The sequence below is a fragment of the Copidosoma floridanum genome, unplaced genomic scaffold (genome assembly GCF_036245765.1).
Source record: "Copidosoma floridanum isolate Cflo_tuat_1 unplaced genomic scaffold, Cflo_Japanese_pri ptg000006l, whole genome shotgun sequence".
Lineage (NCBI taxonomy): Eukaryota > Metazoa > Arthropoda > Insecta > Hymenoptera > Encyrtidae > Copidosoma > Copidosoma floridanum.
The window spans coordinates 25,545,184-25,561,045 of NW_028321883.1; the positions used below are offsets into that span (position 1 = coordinate 25,545,184).

Below are 15,862 nucleotides of genomic sequence, written 5' to 3' on the forward strand. Positions count from 1 at the left end.
GATCGTTATGAAAATCGGCTATCTCGATCCGTCGATCAGAAAATAATGTTTATTATAGTCTGGATGTGTGGAAAAAGGTGGTGTTGTTGCGCGTGTGCACACGTGTGCGTTTGTCAATTTTCAAACGCTTTTCTCACAACTCGAATGTATGCATAGACTTCACGGTACATAAACTTTGAATGCCCTGCTTTACGAGGCATATAACGCGCACGGTGTGGTGTTGTAGAGAGAAAGAGAGGAAAAAATAACAAGTTTAATGAACACATGCGTTTATAATGTACATCAGCAGTGGCAATTCGGATGCTAATAATCCGAGTCTCGTTTGCGCCTTCGGGTTCAACTCGTAACAATAAACGAGCGTCTGAACATGTCGAATTGCTTATTTCTCCTACGATAATATATATATGCTACGTATACACGTCGGCGGAGCGTGCACTTACGGGGTGTGAAATACTTTGTCTTGCTCTGCCAAATAAATGTTTCAGGTGATTATAACAAGTAACCAAGGTGCTTGCAAGGTATTTCGCTTTTTTTTTTTTTTTTCTCTCTTGTTAATCTCTTCCGGTGCTCAATTTTATATGAATAATCAACTTTAATGTTTATGACACGATTACTTCGCGCGCGCTTCGAGTGAGTTGTTAAAGAAACTTTTTTCAATTTTTTTTTTTTTTTTTTTTTCTGTTAACCATAAAGCAAATGAGGTTTTCTGAAAAAACTCATCGTCTACTTCCGTCTTCAATACATGTAGCGCTACTAATTTCACCCCCCCCCCCCACAAAATTCATTCAAGTGACGTTGACAACTTAATATATACATAAAAAAAAAAAAAAAAAAAAATCTAATTATCCGCAACTGAGATCTCTTTCAAAGTGACCAAGCTTGCGATCTGGAAACTTGATGTAGTCCGCAATTCTCTGCAGAACCATAAAAACCTAATCACAATTAATTCGTTGCAAAGAGGATTCCCCGGCAAAAATAATAAAAGCCAGCCCGGAGGAAACAAAACGGTGGGAGGGCGCGTCTCCTCCTGGGGCTGCGTGCATCGTTTAATTACGCGAAAGTGAATTTCATCAACGCAAAGTACCATACATGCCCACAATAACCACACTTTTATGTTTTCTTCTTCTTTTTTTTTTTTTTTCACGTCCCTTTAAAACGCCGACCCTCACAACCACACATTGTATGCGAGATAGCGCCACAGCGAGGTTGGTATTTGGGCGGCTACCGGTGTCTTGTGCGTTTGCAAAACCCATGTGTATACACAGTTTCCTATATAAAAGCCGGGACAAGATAAATCTTATCTCGCCTCAGACATCCTGCGCGAACAAAGTATCCTAATTAAAATAACAGTACGACGGGCGCGCGCTCGCTCGCGAGGTCTTTATACTTTTCTCTCTCTCATGTGGGTATTCTTTCATGCTGCCATACGGGCGGTGCTGAACCACTTTGAGTTTAACGTGGTTTGACTATCTATTTATGTGCCAAGCTCTCCGAGCTTCCTATTCTTCCTCCCCCCTGTTCTTATTAGTCTCGCTTTGTATGGGTACCTACTTCGTATGTTGTTATTACTATTCGCTCGTTTTCCCACCTGACTGCACTTGTATTCGCAGTTTTATGTAATATAGTTTGTACAGAAAAAATAAAACTATTTGCGAGTCTTGGAGATTCGCGAGATACCGAACCACTTGGTATTGTCTTGTCTTGCTTTTCGAGGCAATATGTCGCATCGGTTGAGAGAAGATACATTTCGAGCTTGAAGACAATACCAAGTGACTTAGGACTCGCCCTTGTTGGTATGCTCGAGTGATTTTTTAAATTTTTTTTAGCGGAAATCATATGTGCTTATACCATATCATATGGTTATACTTATAAACTAATCGTACGAGGTTCTCAAACACAGAAAACATCGCCACCCTGAAATGAAGACGATGATATGGTTGTTTGTTCTTTTTCAAAATACCCAAGCTTTCGAGACAAGTCACAAAGCGTTTTTATAACAGTTTTCAAACGCTCGTATATTAAAAATAGAGGTATCAAAAGTAGTCACCAGCAAACGAACAAAGATTTATTTTCATGCGTGATACTATGTACACATAATGTGATTTTAATTGATTGTTCTCGAGGTTATTCACAACAATACCGATGACTCAATGTTTTATTTTCAAGAATTTATTTTGGTAGCTCACATCTAAAATGTAATCGAGCATTTATTCAACTACTTTTGATTGAGTAGAAAAATATGTGCATGGTCGTTTAAATGACGCAAAAAAAATGGCAAGTACCAACATTCTGAACTCTAAAGGCGCCTCACCTACAAGTCATATACCACAGAGGTGTACCGCAAAAGAAAAACCCGGATCTTTGTCCGTGTAACTACATCTTGAAACCTCACATGACTCGGCCATCAAGCTAAATAACGCGTATGCAGAAGCGCGTGGGTGGGACAATCTAATCGGTGTACGCATAAATACCTGCAGCCTCCGGTGTGAGGGTCTTCTCTTTGTCGTTCCTGACATTTCGACCACGGCAGCGGTAACAGCGACAACGACGACGACGCGTCGGGCTAATAACGCGCCCTTACGGCCAAAGTACGGACGCGCTCCTTATACGGAAATCAGACGGACAGCAGGTGGTGGCCTATTACTAGCGATCCCGGGCGTGCCACGGGCTCCGCTTCTGAGACACTCTGACGAATGGGCGAAATATTTCTTCGCCACAAAGGGCCTCGTAGCGCGTAATGTCCCGTCGGACGCGTCTGTATATATATATATATACACCCCACTGCGATGTCTCCTCCAGGAGACGAGAGGAGAACGCGTGGGTTGTCGGGTGCTTGCACGTATGAGCGCGGCTTGGAAAAATAAAAATCGACTGGGAGCGTCGCTAACGAAAGTATATAAGCGTACAGATTTGGATTGAGAGATTAAGCGGTGCTGCTGCAGGAGGGACGAGAGAATTAATTTAGAGCCACTCGGAGCTTCCGCGGGGGGCCTACAAAGCACATATACGTTTACGAAATGACTATAGAGTACACAGCTCATTTGGTGTATTTATTATTATTTTTTTTTACATGGAAACAGACAGAGAGCGTTTGCAATAGCGGATGCTCAACTCGCCCCGCGAGAGTAATTCCATATCCAGCGATTCCGATTTGCCCCCAAAGACGCGGCTGCTTATACGCGCGCTCGAAATGAGCTCAGCCGCGGCGTCTCGCACACGCACATATATATATATATATACACGTGCAAGCGCGTCAAAGACTCGTCGCAAGAAGATCAACTTTGCCCCCTCCCCCCCTGGCACAGGGTTTGCCGGATCTTGTCGGAGGAGCCCTTCGGCCCCACCTCTTTAGCATATACATTCTGTAAGATTACTTTGCGAGGGGCTCGTCTTCCTCGTCTTCTTTGGCTGATATTCCATTCGGCCAAGTTCGCTCTTGTCCCTAATGTATGCGGGACCGGAGACGAAATTCCCCGGCTTCGACACGAGAAGGCCCGTGTTGAGATTCACCGTATAACACACGCGTCGCGAACACCGTCCTTGTCCCGAAGTTATCCGTCCCCGGGTGTAACATGGAGGGCGACGACGCGCAGACAAGAAATTCTTCGCGCCCTTACACGAGTTCCCGGTCCTCGTCTCGTGCACTCCTGACTCTCGATCGATAAGGAAACGCTCATATGGCACACTTTCTGCATACACATTTGTCTCGCGTCCGCGTGCTCTCTCTATTTTCTTCCATTTTTGCCCAAAGCGACGGAAACTTTGTGCCAACCGGGCGCGTGTATAATTGTTCCAAAAGCCATAATAATAAAAAATTCAAAAAAGTAGCTCGTGCAACTTCGTTACATCCGATAAAGTAAAAGCACTCCGGGCAAGTACATAATTTATTGCCGAGGAAAATAGCGATGCTCAAGGCGCACGCTCTGTATAAATATGTACAACTTGGGTTTATAAGTATATATTCGCATATAATATACTCGTGAAACATAAATGTGCGATACGAGAGTAAGGAGTGAGTGAGTAACACGGGTGCGCTAAAAAGGTCGTTATTATTTGTTTTTTCCTTAATTATATATAAATATAATATGCTGCCTACCTCGCGGCATACGATTTTTATCATCGTTGTAATTTTCGGTATAAAATATTCTCAAGCGTGCATAGGTGTATACGTTATATATGCACTGCGCATTAACCACGCGTGCACACCATTTCCTCTATTCTGTTTTTTTTTTTCATCTCTTGCACTTTTCATGTTGAAATTCTCGGCCCCCGGGGGCGAAACGCGCGTGATCCTAATTAGCGCTCGCCACCCAACACACACATGCACAGCCGAACTGCACGTGTACATGTTTGTATACCAGGGCAACCCGTTGGGTTACCAAGTCGGTTGTTGCAGAGCAGCTCTTTCTCTCTGTTACGGCGCAAAGGGTTGGCATATAATATATGGGTACTTTTACGTCAAAGTTCCAAAATAATAAACGCCCGCTGTTGTTTCGAAATCGGGTATATGGTGAAAATTAGCTCAAGCATGGGAAGATTCGAGTGAAAAAGTGTGTTGAAACGTAGAAAAATAATGAAATAAGGGCTTGATTAATCTCATATTTTATTATTTGCGAGCGCATTACCGTTTTTTCATACAACTTCATTAAATATTACGGCACATAAGCTTACAAGGAGGATTTTTCATCAATATCGTACACGTATGTTCGCTCTACCGACTTACCTACCAAGTTCAATTAAAGATATCCTACAATATCCAATATAATGTAAGAATCATCAGTATGTGTTAAAAAATATCAGTTTAAATACAAGTTTTGGGAATTAAGATTAATTAATCAAATCATACGTACAAATGACAGTAGTTAATAAAAGAAAAAAAAAGAAAAAAGCAATTAAAAGACCCTAGCCGACGGAATGGCACTAGTTTAATCGATGTTGAAAACAAATGTTTACTGCTTCACGAGGAGGGCCGTTTGCATACGTGATTAACGATCCAAAGGAACAATTTCCAAAGTACTCGAGTACATAGTACTATATCAAAGTGCGGCGCTGGCTGTGTCTTCCGTTGAGTCAGACATCGGCAAACACGTGATTGTCAAAACAACAGCTTCAAACGGAGCAAATGAAAACGCAAAACCGCGCGCAGCCAACTATTTTTTTCACATTCGCGTACAACAAGCGCACGTGTAAGTACACAAACCGTGCAAACAATAACGGGCGACGCAATCGCGGAGCCGCCGACAAAAGCAACAAGTATAAAATGGAAAATATGTCGTCGTTACCTTCTCGGAGCGCTTTTTGAAGGGGGAGGTGACGGAGGAGCTCGGCCTATTCGCCGGGACACTCGTCTCGGTGGCCATCCGGTTGAACCTCTGCATTCTCTCGCGCACGCTCAACTGTTCCGCGGGCGTCAACTGACCCGCGGGCGATGCGCACGGCTGCTGGTGCTGAGCCGTCTCCAGCTGGCAGGCCTCGTCCTCCTGCATTATCATTAGCATGTTCTTTTTTTTTTTTCGTATTTATCATCAAACGATGAGAGAGACAGCAAATTATCTAATCGTCCTCTCCTACGAGATAAATGACACACCACACACAAGTTGGCACGCGCAGTTGAAAGTAACCCTTTGCGTGCCAGTATATATGTATATTATATTGTGGTAAATTTATTAATTTTGCAAAAAGCCAACTCACAACGGGTACTACAAGGAAATCACCGTGGACAGAGAGAGAGACACTACAACAACACACAGGCGGCAGGCAAATTTAAGCGAGGGGTGTATGGAAAAAATAGGCGACACGTATCGATACTTTGGAGCTCAGCCATCAACTCGCATAAAACGTGTTTGAAAACAAGGTGTACTCGTTGATTGAGAGAACAGGAAAGCGCTTATAAGAGAGTTCTTATCGCTCGCTGTTTTTAAAGAGATAAAGCTCTCCTCTTCCTCTCTGACGTGCGTTCACGAACAGCCGAAGCTGCGGCTGCTATGTTGCTGTTGATGTGAGTTAAAGCTTCGTAGTAGTGATGGATTTTTTTTTTTTTTTTTTCATCCAAGCTCTGTGCGAATACACTAATCATAGCGTTGCCTTTTTTTTTTTTTTTCAAGCATATCGATTAATCTTTGATACATGCTAGAAACATTGCCATAATAAAAATAGCTACAGCAGGTTAATTATTAATTAAAACTGTGTAATGGACGGAAGGCATAATAAGGTGCATACATTTCTTAAAAATACTCAAAAATATCTACAGTGTGCCGTTAAACACGTCACGTGCTTTATAAGCAAAATAATAAAAAACAAGCTCTAAGTAAAAAAAAAAAAAATAAATAAAACTTGTCAATATGTTAAACTCATACAACTGTACTAAGTACTACCGTTGGTTATTTTACTATATACATATTTACACTAGGTACATTTCTATTCCTAATAAATTAAATACTCTAATCATGTAAATTATAATCGATTTTAATTACAATACGTGTAAAACAAGATTATAATAATAAATGTGCAATACAAGAAACATACACTATGTCAATTTATTTTACACATTCAAGTAATATGAGAATCACTAACCTTGATGGATCCATTCTTTGCTCTGTGAATAACTCGATTCTCCTTGTTGGTGAACTTGATAGATTCCTGGCTCTTACGTCGTGGTGGCACAGGTGGAGATATGGCAGAACTACTTTGTGATTCATCCTCAGCAGCAGACAACTTTGATGCGATGGTTGATGTAATGTCATCGATGGTTGGCTGCACAATGGGCAGGCCAATTGGAGGATCTTGTGCATACTGAGTTACCGGAGAGGATGTATTTTGTATAGGACTGAGGGGTGCTGTCGGAGGAGGTCTGTATGGTGGAGGTTCACGTAGAGGTGATGTCGGAGTCGAGAGGTCAGGCGTCGTGACTGGAGAACTAGTAGAAAATTTTCCAAAACTCAGCGTAGGTGATGAGAGATCTAATGAAGGCTGTCGAAACTTTTTTCTTAATACAAGAAACTTTTCTCCCTGAAACACACAAAACAATGATCTGCTTAAGACAAAAGGATGCTAGTGAAATTATTTTGATAAATCAGTGTGCAGTTATACATCACTCAAATTCTAAACACACACAATGTCACAATTATGAGAATTGATCTAATTTGACTTGGATATCAGAGTGTAATGAAAACATCAAGTGCATAGGGTATATATCAATTATTTTAAACTCAATTTGTAGGTATAAACTAGTTTTGGTCAACTTCATTGTGTTGTTCACTGCTTGATAAGGAACTAATAAGAAAATACCAATTTTTCTTTATCAATAAGCTTCTAGCAGCTTGACTGAAAAACAAAACTTTAGATTTGCTCATCCCATCAAATCCTCTTAAAAAAACTACACTTCCACTTTGCAGATTATCTTATTTTAAATACATTTTCAAGCGTGTAAGTCCCAAGCTAAAAAAGAAACAGTAAACAGATGTAAAAATAGCTCTAATCATCTTCAAATGAAACAGCTGATAACACCTGTACAGTTCTTAACCTCAAAACTGACAGATCCCTTTCTCTGTTACGTACGTACACTTAATTCAAATCACCGTATCAATAAACGTAAAACACGCACAATACCTACTTAGTCACCACTTGGATAAACAATTGTGAATGAAATCAAGCATGTGTAAAAAGTATATAGATACAGCAACGCTATACCTATATATACACGTATATAAACACAGCAGAGATGTGCAACAAGTCAATCTCTTCATCCTTTTCTCTCTCATGTGCAGAGAGAACAGCACAGAAGTACATATACACGCACAATCTGTTTTGGAGCACGTTAACTTTTCTCTTAATCCTAGCACTTAACAATAAACGTACCTCCTCGGTCTTGATCGTCGCCAAGGTGTTGATGTACTCCTTGAACCTATTCCTGGCCTCCACTGGAAAACAAGAATGAAATACTCGCGTGAATAACAACAAAACGAGCAGACGTCTGGTTTAAAGTTTTCTTGGTATCGCGAGTGGATGGATGACGACGGCTTACCCCGAGTCTCCGGGTCCGTGAGGAACTTTTTGAAATGCTTGACGAGGTCCTGGTTACGGGCGGAGCCGCCTTTGTCCAGCAGGTACCTGCGGATCTCTTCCAGAGATAGTTCGCTGGGCGACGCCATCTTCGGCCGACTAACCTCTCCTCCTTGTCGTGCGTGACTGCCTATGTGAGTCAACAACTGCGAAAGGGATGTATATTATATACCTGTATATACGTATCTCGGATCGGTATCGGTATATTATACCTGTACACACGCATCGCTGCGCCATAGGTATACAAAGCGTAGTGTAGTAGTAAATGGATAAATGAAATCTGTCTGTTTTAACTCTTTCGTACATATAGATTCATACACACACACGCGCACTTGAGTGTATTTAGAAAACAGCGATAAGCTTATTCTTTCATTCGACCATCGTTAGTCATCGTTTAATACCTACAGATTTTTACGGCAATATTTTTAAAATCGATTAAGCGAATCGTTTCAAATGATCCATCGTATTGTTGTCGAGTTCCTATACAAACTGACATAATAATAATAATATTAATAATATTGAATGTAACATACATCCGTATTACCAAACGAACCATAAAAATGCTGGATGACCGCAAGTTTTTAAAAATCAATCGACCATCGATTGTAAAATACACATTCAACGTGCCAGACAATGTCTTTCTTAAATATTTGTTTGTACAAATAAAAAAGTAAGACATTCGTTGCACGTGGGACAGGAAAACAGTCGTATCTGTTACCGATCAAATAAACCTTTTAATGAAACGTAACGATTATCGATGCCACGAACTATATACTTACTTTAAATAGAAACTGCGCTGCACGTAACGTTAAAAAGAAAGGTACATTTAAAAAACGGCAAAATCCACCCTCGCACGCCTGCACTGTATATAGGCGTTATTATACTTCAACGCACGCCAGCTCGGATTCGGCGAACGCTCGATCGGCAGCAAAGTGCCATTAATACATTTCGGAAATAATTACTTAGCCTCGCGCTTTTCCTTTCGTGTCGCGTCCCTATATATACACGGCCTCGGGAAAAAGAGGAGTAGATACACCCATACACATCTGCTCGGTCGGACTGGAAATAAGAGAACCTTCGACTCTCTCGTCGCGAGCTTCGAGTCGACACGCGAGTGAGGGCCTCTAACGGGAGGAGAAATGACACGAGAGCCCACCAGCGACTCACGGATAGAGTTGTTGCAACCATTGCGATACAATTTGTATTATTAAATGGATGAGAACAATTCGACGACGAAACATTGTGCAATTTTCGAGGGAGAGATAAAAATGCGAGCAATTACTTGGGAGAAAAAAAAAATTAAACGATTAATGGCCTGTATCAATATCGCTCGTTATTCCTCTGCTCCGGCATATATAAATAACTCCGACTTCAAATTTTAATGTGCGACTGTACGTACTTACGTGCAACATAAAACACAGGAAAACCGGTTTCCGAGTATACGTATACGTACGTACAACAGAGTGTATGTGTGCTTGTAATGTGTACGTATATGTACACATGGAATAGCGAGGGGCACTCGAAATATTACATTATATCTGGAAAATGGGATCTGCGCTCGCTCGGGCGTCCTCCCATTATCCGTTATTATTGTAATTGTCGGTTAAATGCGCTCTCGGCAATTTTCGCGCGAAAATTGATATTTCAAAAGACAAAAAAAAACAGAAAAAATGAAAAAAAAGGCCAGAGGAAAATAGAGAATACCCAGAACGAAGAGTGCGTGCGGTGTGTCACTGCACGCCGAGTGAAAGAGCTCGCGCAAATTAACGACATGCACGTCACTCTCGACGCGCTTTTGCCATATTCTCTCTCTCTCTCTCTCGTCAACCCCGTAGGTATACCTTTGTACACTTATATTACGTAGGAAGGGAAAGAGAGACACGGGCGCAAACTGAGCCTCTTCTATCGCTCTATATTTATTCGACGCGCAATTACCTCATGGTGTTGGCGATAAATTTTGGGCTAATTTACGACGAGCGATATTTCCCGCCGGCACGTGGATATGGGTGGGCACAAAAATTTGCTCTCCCGAGTTCAAACGCTGAAACTTTACGCGGAGATATGGGTATTTAACAATTAGAGGACACGCCCTTTCATCCCCAGGATTCCAAAGCGATGCGAGCAAGGGAAAAAGAAATTCCGAACAACTATGAGAAACTTTTTTTTTTTTTTTTTTTTATTGCCAATTCACTTCAAACCTGAGAGGCAAAAAGCCCGTCTACGCAAGACAGAAAGTCAGGTACGTACATAGTCTTCTAGCTCTTTTTGAATTAGATTTGTAGAGGCCAAAATTTGACCATTGGATTAAATCGTGGAAAAATTTAAATCATAACTGTAATCGCTGATTCAAGTCAGTAGTTCCGATTTTCGAAACCAACGTATAAGTCCTACTTTTATGAAATTAAACGGTACCGAGTAATAACGTAGGGCTCACATTATGTCGCCAACGCGTGATACAAAGTTCCAATGTAAATTCAAAGTAATGTACATTTCACTACATGTTTACGCCGTTATCTTCCCTGACTGTTGGGCCGCAAAACTCACAAATCCATGCACAGTACCAATAGCGGTGGTCGAGGTCACATTTCTGATGGACAATTTTCAATTGGGTATCTTCCTATTGTTGTTTATACTTTGGTTTGCTCTTTGAGATCTGACTCCATGTAACTATGTTATAAAAATAACATTAATGAAGAGCAGTAAATAACAGCCAACGTGTAGCGCGGAATTATGCTTTGGAAGAAAAAAAAATTTGAGGGAAAAAGAGGAATAATTATACAAATAAGCGCTTCCCGGTCCTCCTGCCCTTCCCCACCTTCTGTGCATATACGAGTTTAATAAAAGAGAGCAGATGGTGGAAAGCGACTATTATAATGTGTGAGCTGTGCGTGTACGGAAGCAAATGAATAAGCGGCGTCTTTATCATTAAATCCCTTTAATTTACCCGAAGATATTCTAATTTTTCCTTCCATCATCATCGCAGCGAAGGATACGTTTGCATGGAACCTCCTTCCGTCTTTCCACGAGTTTGGAAAAAGATAATGGGCTGCAGCCGAGTATACAATTTGCGTGAGCTTTCGTTTTTTAATTTGTATAAATATACCACCTACGCGACGGGCCTACCGCGTGTGTCGGCGAGTTTGAATAAATTTTTTTAATATGCTCACGCGAATATAAGTATTTCACTTTCCCACAATAGATGTGCAACTATATAAGGTATACATATCTTGCATACAGAGGACGTATAAAGGTACATAGAGAGTCAGAGGAGAGATGCCAAAGGGCGTGACATTTTTTCGCAGCTTTTCCATCTTTGGAGCCTTTTCTGTGCCCTGGACACACACGTATACGCATACACATGTACATATATGTATGGATAATGTGCAATGGGGAACAAAGAGTCGACTTACCGTTTATTTTTCTGGGCTACCGCCAAAGGGTACATGTTTGTACATGCACATAATATCGTAGAAACTACTGCCCTGCACAAATACACACTATATGGATGGCGCTTATTGGTCACTGCTGTTGGTCGTATACCTATACGTACTTGGCAAAGCGAGTGTTGGGGTATTGTTGTGTACCGTAATTGACAGTGAAGCGCGGCTGTCCTTTTTTTTCCGAACAGGCGCGAAGTGAATGTGTCCGCATGTGTTGGAACTGACGTTCGGCTCTAATTGAGTAATTAGTCCCGACGAACTTCTCGTCTCTCTGTGCCGTTGACTGATGGCTTTAAAAAAGTGTCCGCGAAAAAATGTCCCCTCTGAAAGTTTGATCGAGCAAGCGTGTATTTTTTTTTTTTTTTTCAACCCCGCCAAATTTGCATCCTGACGTTTTTATTCGGGAACTACAAGGTTCGACTGATTCGTCATGTCCCTGTTGAAAAAAAAAAAAAAAAAAAGAAAGAAATTCAATGGTTGAAAAGTATATACTTTACTATAAAATATATTGAGCCCCGAAACTGGGACACGATTACATGATATTAATAAGGCCAAGTTGCACCCAATGACTGTACCCCTCGCACATCATGATAAAACCAAGCAATTTTCCAAATTAATGCGAAAAGATGAAAAAAAAAAAAAAAAATGGCAAATTAAAATTCCCCATCAAGTGTACCCGTTAATCCCGTGGAGGATTTATCGGACGCAATCTTCGCGCACGTGGATCCTACATGCATCATCCACAAGTAATACGCCGATCGATCAATTTTTTTTTTTTTTTTTTTTTTTTTTGTCCCCCCAAGCAAATAAGTATACTCTGCTTGCCCCACCTTTTTTCTCGCCCAAGCGGGGAACAAAGTACGAACGCGCTCGTTAACGTCACTTTCAGTTAAAGTCGCCTGCAGCACCGGAAGAAACAAAAAACGAAAAATAAAAGACGCGCTCCTGCCCACTGCACTATACTTATGTACATGCGCCGTCACGAATTTCAAGACTATCCGCACCTGTTACAGGGACAGTCGTCGATCGCTTGGAGGAAAAAAGAGGTGGGCATATTTACAAACGGTAGTTTGCTGCTGGCCACGGCCCCTATACACACTCTTCCTTCCTCCTCTTTTTCCGTTTCCTCGGCCTCTCGAACCGAGTGCGATACACACACATGCGGGAAGAAGACGATACCGCGCGAGCCGTCGGCTGCAAGTTACAGCGAGCTTGCACGTCATGTGTATACACCCCCTCCCCTCCTTTGTCCATCTATCTTTATTTGGAAAAAAGAGTAAAAGAGATGGGAAAATGCTGCTGATGGATTATTCAGTCCTCGGGGTAAGTTTGGCCGGGGTAAATTTTTAAGCGCAGGCAACACGGGACATGGGCCGTACCTATACAATGACTCGATAATCGATACCTGCTCCTTAACCGTGACTGACGCCCGGCAAGTTCATTAAACGCGTTTGAGGTACAAATCATTCACCAACTTTCGCGCTGCAGCGGAGGATGGGGAAACAAGTACAAACGTCGATTTTGGATTGAGCTGCGGAGAGTACACGTAAATATACCGGCCGGTCGATAATGTACTCTGATCGAGTTATAAGCGTCACCAACGCGTTTCAACTGCGATGAAAAAAAAAACAAAAAAAATACCCCATCCATTTTAATTTTTGTCGCCCTCCCCGTATGTGTAAAGGTCGTACATGGATTTCGTAATGAATAACGAAGCGATCGGGTGTCGCAAATTTAGCGCGCGCGAGCGGGGTTCATTAGACCCCGGCGAGAGTGTACATCTCCGCCTCGTGGGGGGGGGGGGAAGAAGATTCCCATCCGACGACGTCGCGTCAATTCTCGGGAAACAAGCCTCCCCTCTTGACGCTCGGCAAGGCTAAAGTCGTCTTTCGCGACAACGAGAGAGAGAGGAAGAAGAGATCAGCCGAGCGGATACCGCCACTCGCTCGTGTGTGTGTACACAGGGACAATCCGTGTTGGAAAAAGCGACGCGTGGCTCTCGAGGTCCGAAAAAGAGAGGCTCTTCGGTGTGTTTCCAGAACACAGGGCGCAATTAGCCGGGCCCACTCGATCCGATTTATTGTACGGTCGATCGGTATCGATCGGTATACTACGCGCATACTCCGTGGACTCTTGTATTGCAAAGTACACATACATATAGGCGAGAGATCGGCAGGGGGATTCCGTTGGTTCGGTGTATATGGCCGAGTTGCACGTGATGTGGCGCGGACAACTGCACAGCGGAGAAAGAGAGAGGTCAGAGGTGCTCGGCTGGTTTCGAGGGATGGGGACTCCGAAGAATCGAGAGGGTTTACTCGATTGCTGGATTATTAGATTTAAATTGGGTATAATGTCGTCGGCTTCGATGGCAATTAAGTCAAAACCGTTTGTACCTATTTTCATTTTGTACAATATTGTACGTGCAGTTTGAATTGTTTATCCTAATGACGAACAATGGTGTCGGGAATGATTTTTCCAATGAAAATTTTAATCAAAGTTAAAATATGAAATATTTATGTACATTTTTATGAAAACGCGAATCAAGAGTATAAATGTATGTATTTGTCGTGGATTTGGAGAGTCGGTTGCTCCGCGCAAGGGCTATTAAAAGCAGGGGCTTGTGTACAAGATTAAGGGATGATGGGGAAAGTTCATTGTGCAAAACATACCTCCCAAAGCTAGTCCCTGAGTACGCATAGCATCCCCCTTTTACCTTCTCGTTAATTATCTACACCTGTATATACTGTATTCACATTTAGGGGGTGTATCTTTTTTCACCCCAATTGAATGCGAAGATCACTGATCTAATACTTGTAAGACGCTGGTTTCTATTTAACAATTGAACACTCGATTCCTTCGGTTGTAATAACGATTGAACTTTGATTTTTTGATATTAATGATCATTTACAACAGTGTTAACATTGAACGAATTAATTTATCGTTAAAGAAATAAATATTACCCTTACGCTTCCGTGCAATTGTCTACCGATTTATCGAAAATTAATAAGTTAGTACTGGCAAGTTCAAGGTAAAATGAGCCTTGGATACGATTAAAAAAAACTTTGCTATGTCTTCGATATGAACATAATGATTCACTATGTTAAGAATAAGGAGTCCGAAAAGTAGTAAAATCAGGTCTGAGTTAGGGAGTTGTATGTGTCTGGTGCTTTTTGGTAAACGCGTGGCTCCTCCATTTGGCTCAAAGAGTTTCATTTTCAGAAGCGGGTGACCCAGGCTGATCGGGCGTTATTGTAAAAAATTCTCGTGAACATGTCAAATATTGCGAACAAAGTAACGAAAATAGAGATACCCTAGAAGTTTTCAACCAGCGCTTTAGGGGTGGTTTACTAAAGCCGTGGCTCTTGTACATAGAAATATACGTATTAAAGCATAAAAAAAAAAAAAAAAAAAACCACCGTCACCGACTCGCGCACAGAGGGGATGTTCCACGCGAGGCCAAAACGATTTGAGACGCGCGCACGAGAAATTCTTCCACCGCACTCATTCATTCGTTCCCTCGCGCGGCCACACTATACACCACCACCTACTCCCATTCATCCTCTCTCCACTTTATTTTTTTTTCCGAAGCTCGCCCGATCTCCCATGTATACCCATACGGCGTATACATATATATTCATCCATCTCTCGATCCCGCACAGCTTCTCCGCGCTGGCTCTCTCTCTCTCTCTCTTGAGCACGTAAGGTAATATGTGTGTACCAGACACACGGTATATATACGTATGCACCGCCGAACGAGCGAGTCCCTCGCGGTAGGGAAGCTCAGGAGGGGGTAGGTAGGGAAAGAGGGCAGGTATTGGCGCCACCTCCAGAGGGAGATGGAATAGCGTGTGCTGCAACAGCCCCACTACTCTTCGGTACCACCGCATATACCTATACCCATACGTCCCCTTCTCTCTCTCTCTCTCTATCTACTCTTGCTCTACGTGTGCCTGGTGGGTATTATTATACAGGCTGCACGCGAGAGATCCTCCTACTCTCCCCTCGGCCGTATATATATATACGTGTATCTCGCGAGCGAGCCTACTCCCTTCCGCTCTCTGCCTCTCTATCCCACCGTACCGTTCTTATACCCACTCGGCTGTACACATCGAAGGATAGATCGGTCTAGAGAGCGCACCGCGAGCGTGCCTATATATATGTATATATGCACCAACACCCGCATACACACACACACGTACGAGAGCTCGCGAATTCGCAGTGTCCCTCTTCTCCGTGCGCGCACTCGGGCTTCCCCCATGGGCTCCGATGCTGCGGGAGAGCGCGCGCGTACACGCATATCCACTCCGAGAGCACAGCCCGAGCCGACCGCCCGGATCGGGAGAGACGATCGGTATATATAC

At 42.5% G+C, this 15,862-nt stretch overlaps 1 protein-coding gene across 1 annotated transcript in view; it reads right to left on the reverse strand.

Moving 5' to 3' along the window:
- LOC111643886 (uncharacterized) overlaps positions 1 to 15,862 on the reverse strand; it is a 146,061-nt gene that overhangs the window by 57,719 nt on the left and 72,480 nt on the right. The window contains exons 2-5 of the mRNA XM_089598831.1: positions 8,024 to 8,207; positions 7,858 to 7,919; positions 6,574 to 7,008; positions 5,283 to 5,480 (exon numbers count right to left, since the gene is read on the reverse strand). Coding sequence (XP_089454957.1) covers positions 5,283 to 5,480; positions 6,574 to 7,008; positions 7,858 to 7,919; positions 8,024 to 8,150 — 822 coding nt within the window. The 5' untranslated portion in view covers positions 8,151 to 8,207. The remainder of the gene's footprint in view (positions 1 to 5,282; positions 5,481 to 6,573; positions 7,009 to 7,857; positions 7,920 to 8,023; positions 8,208 to 15,862) is intronic.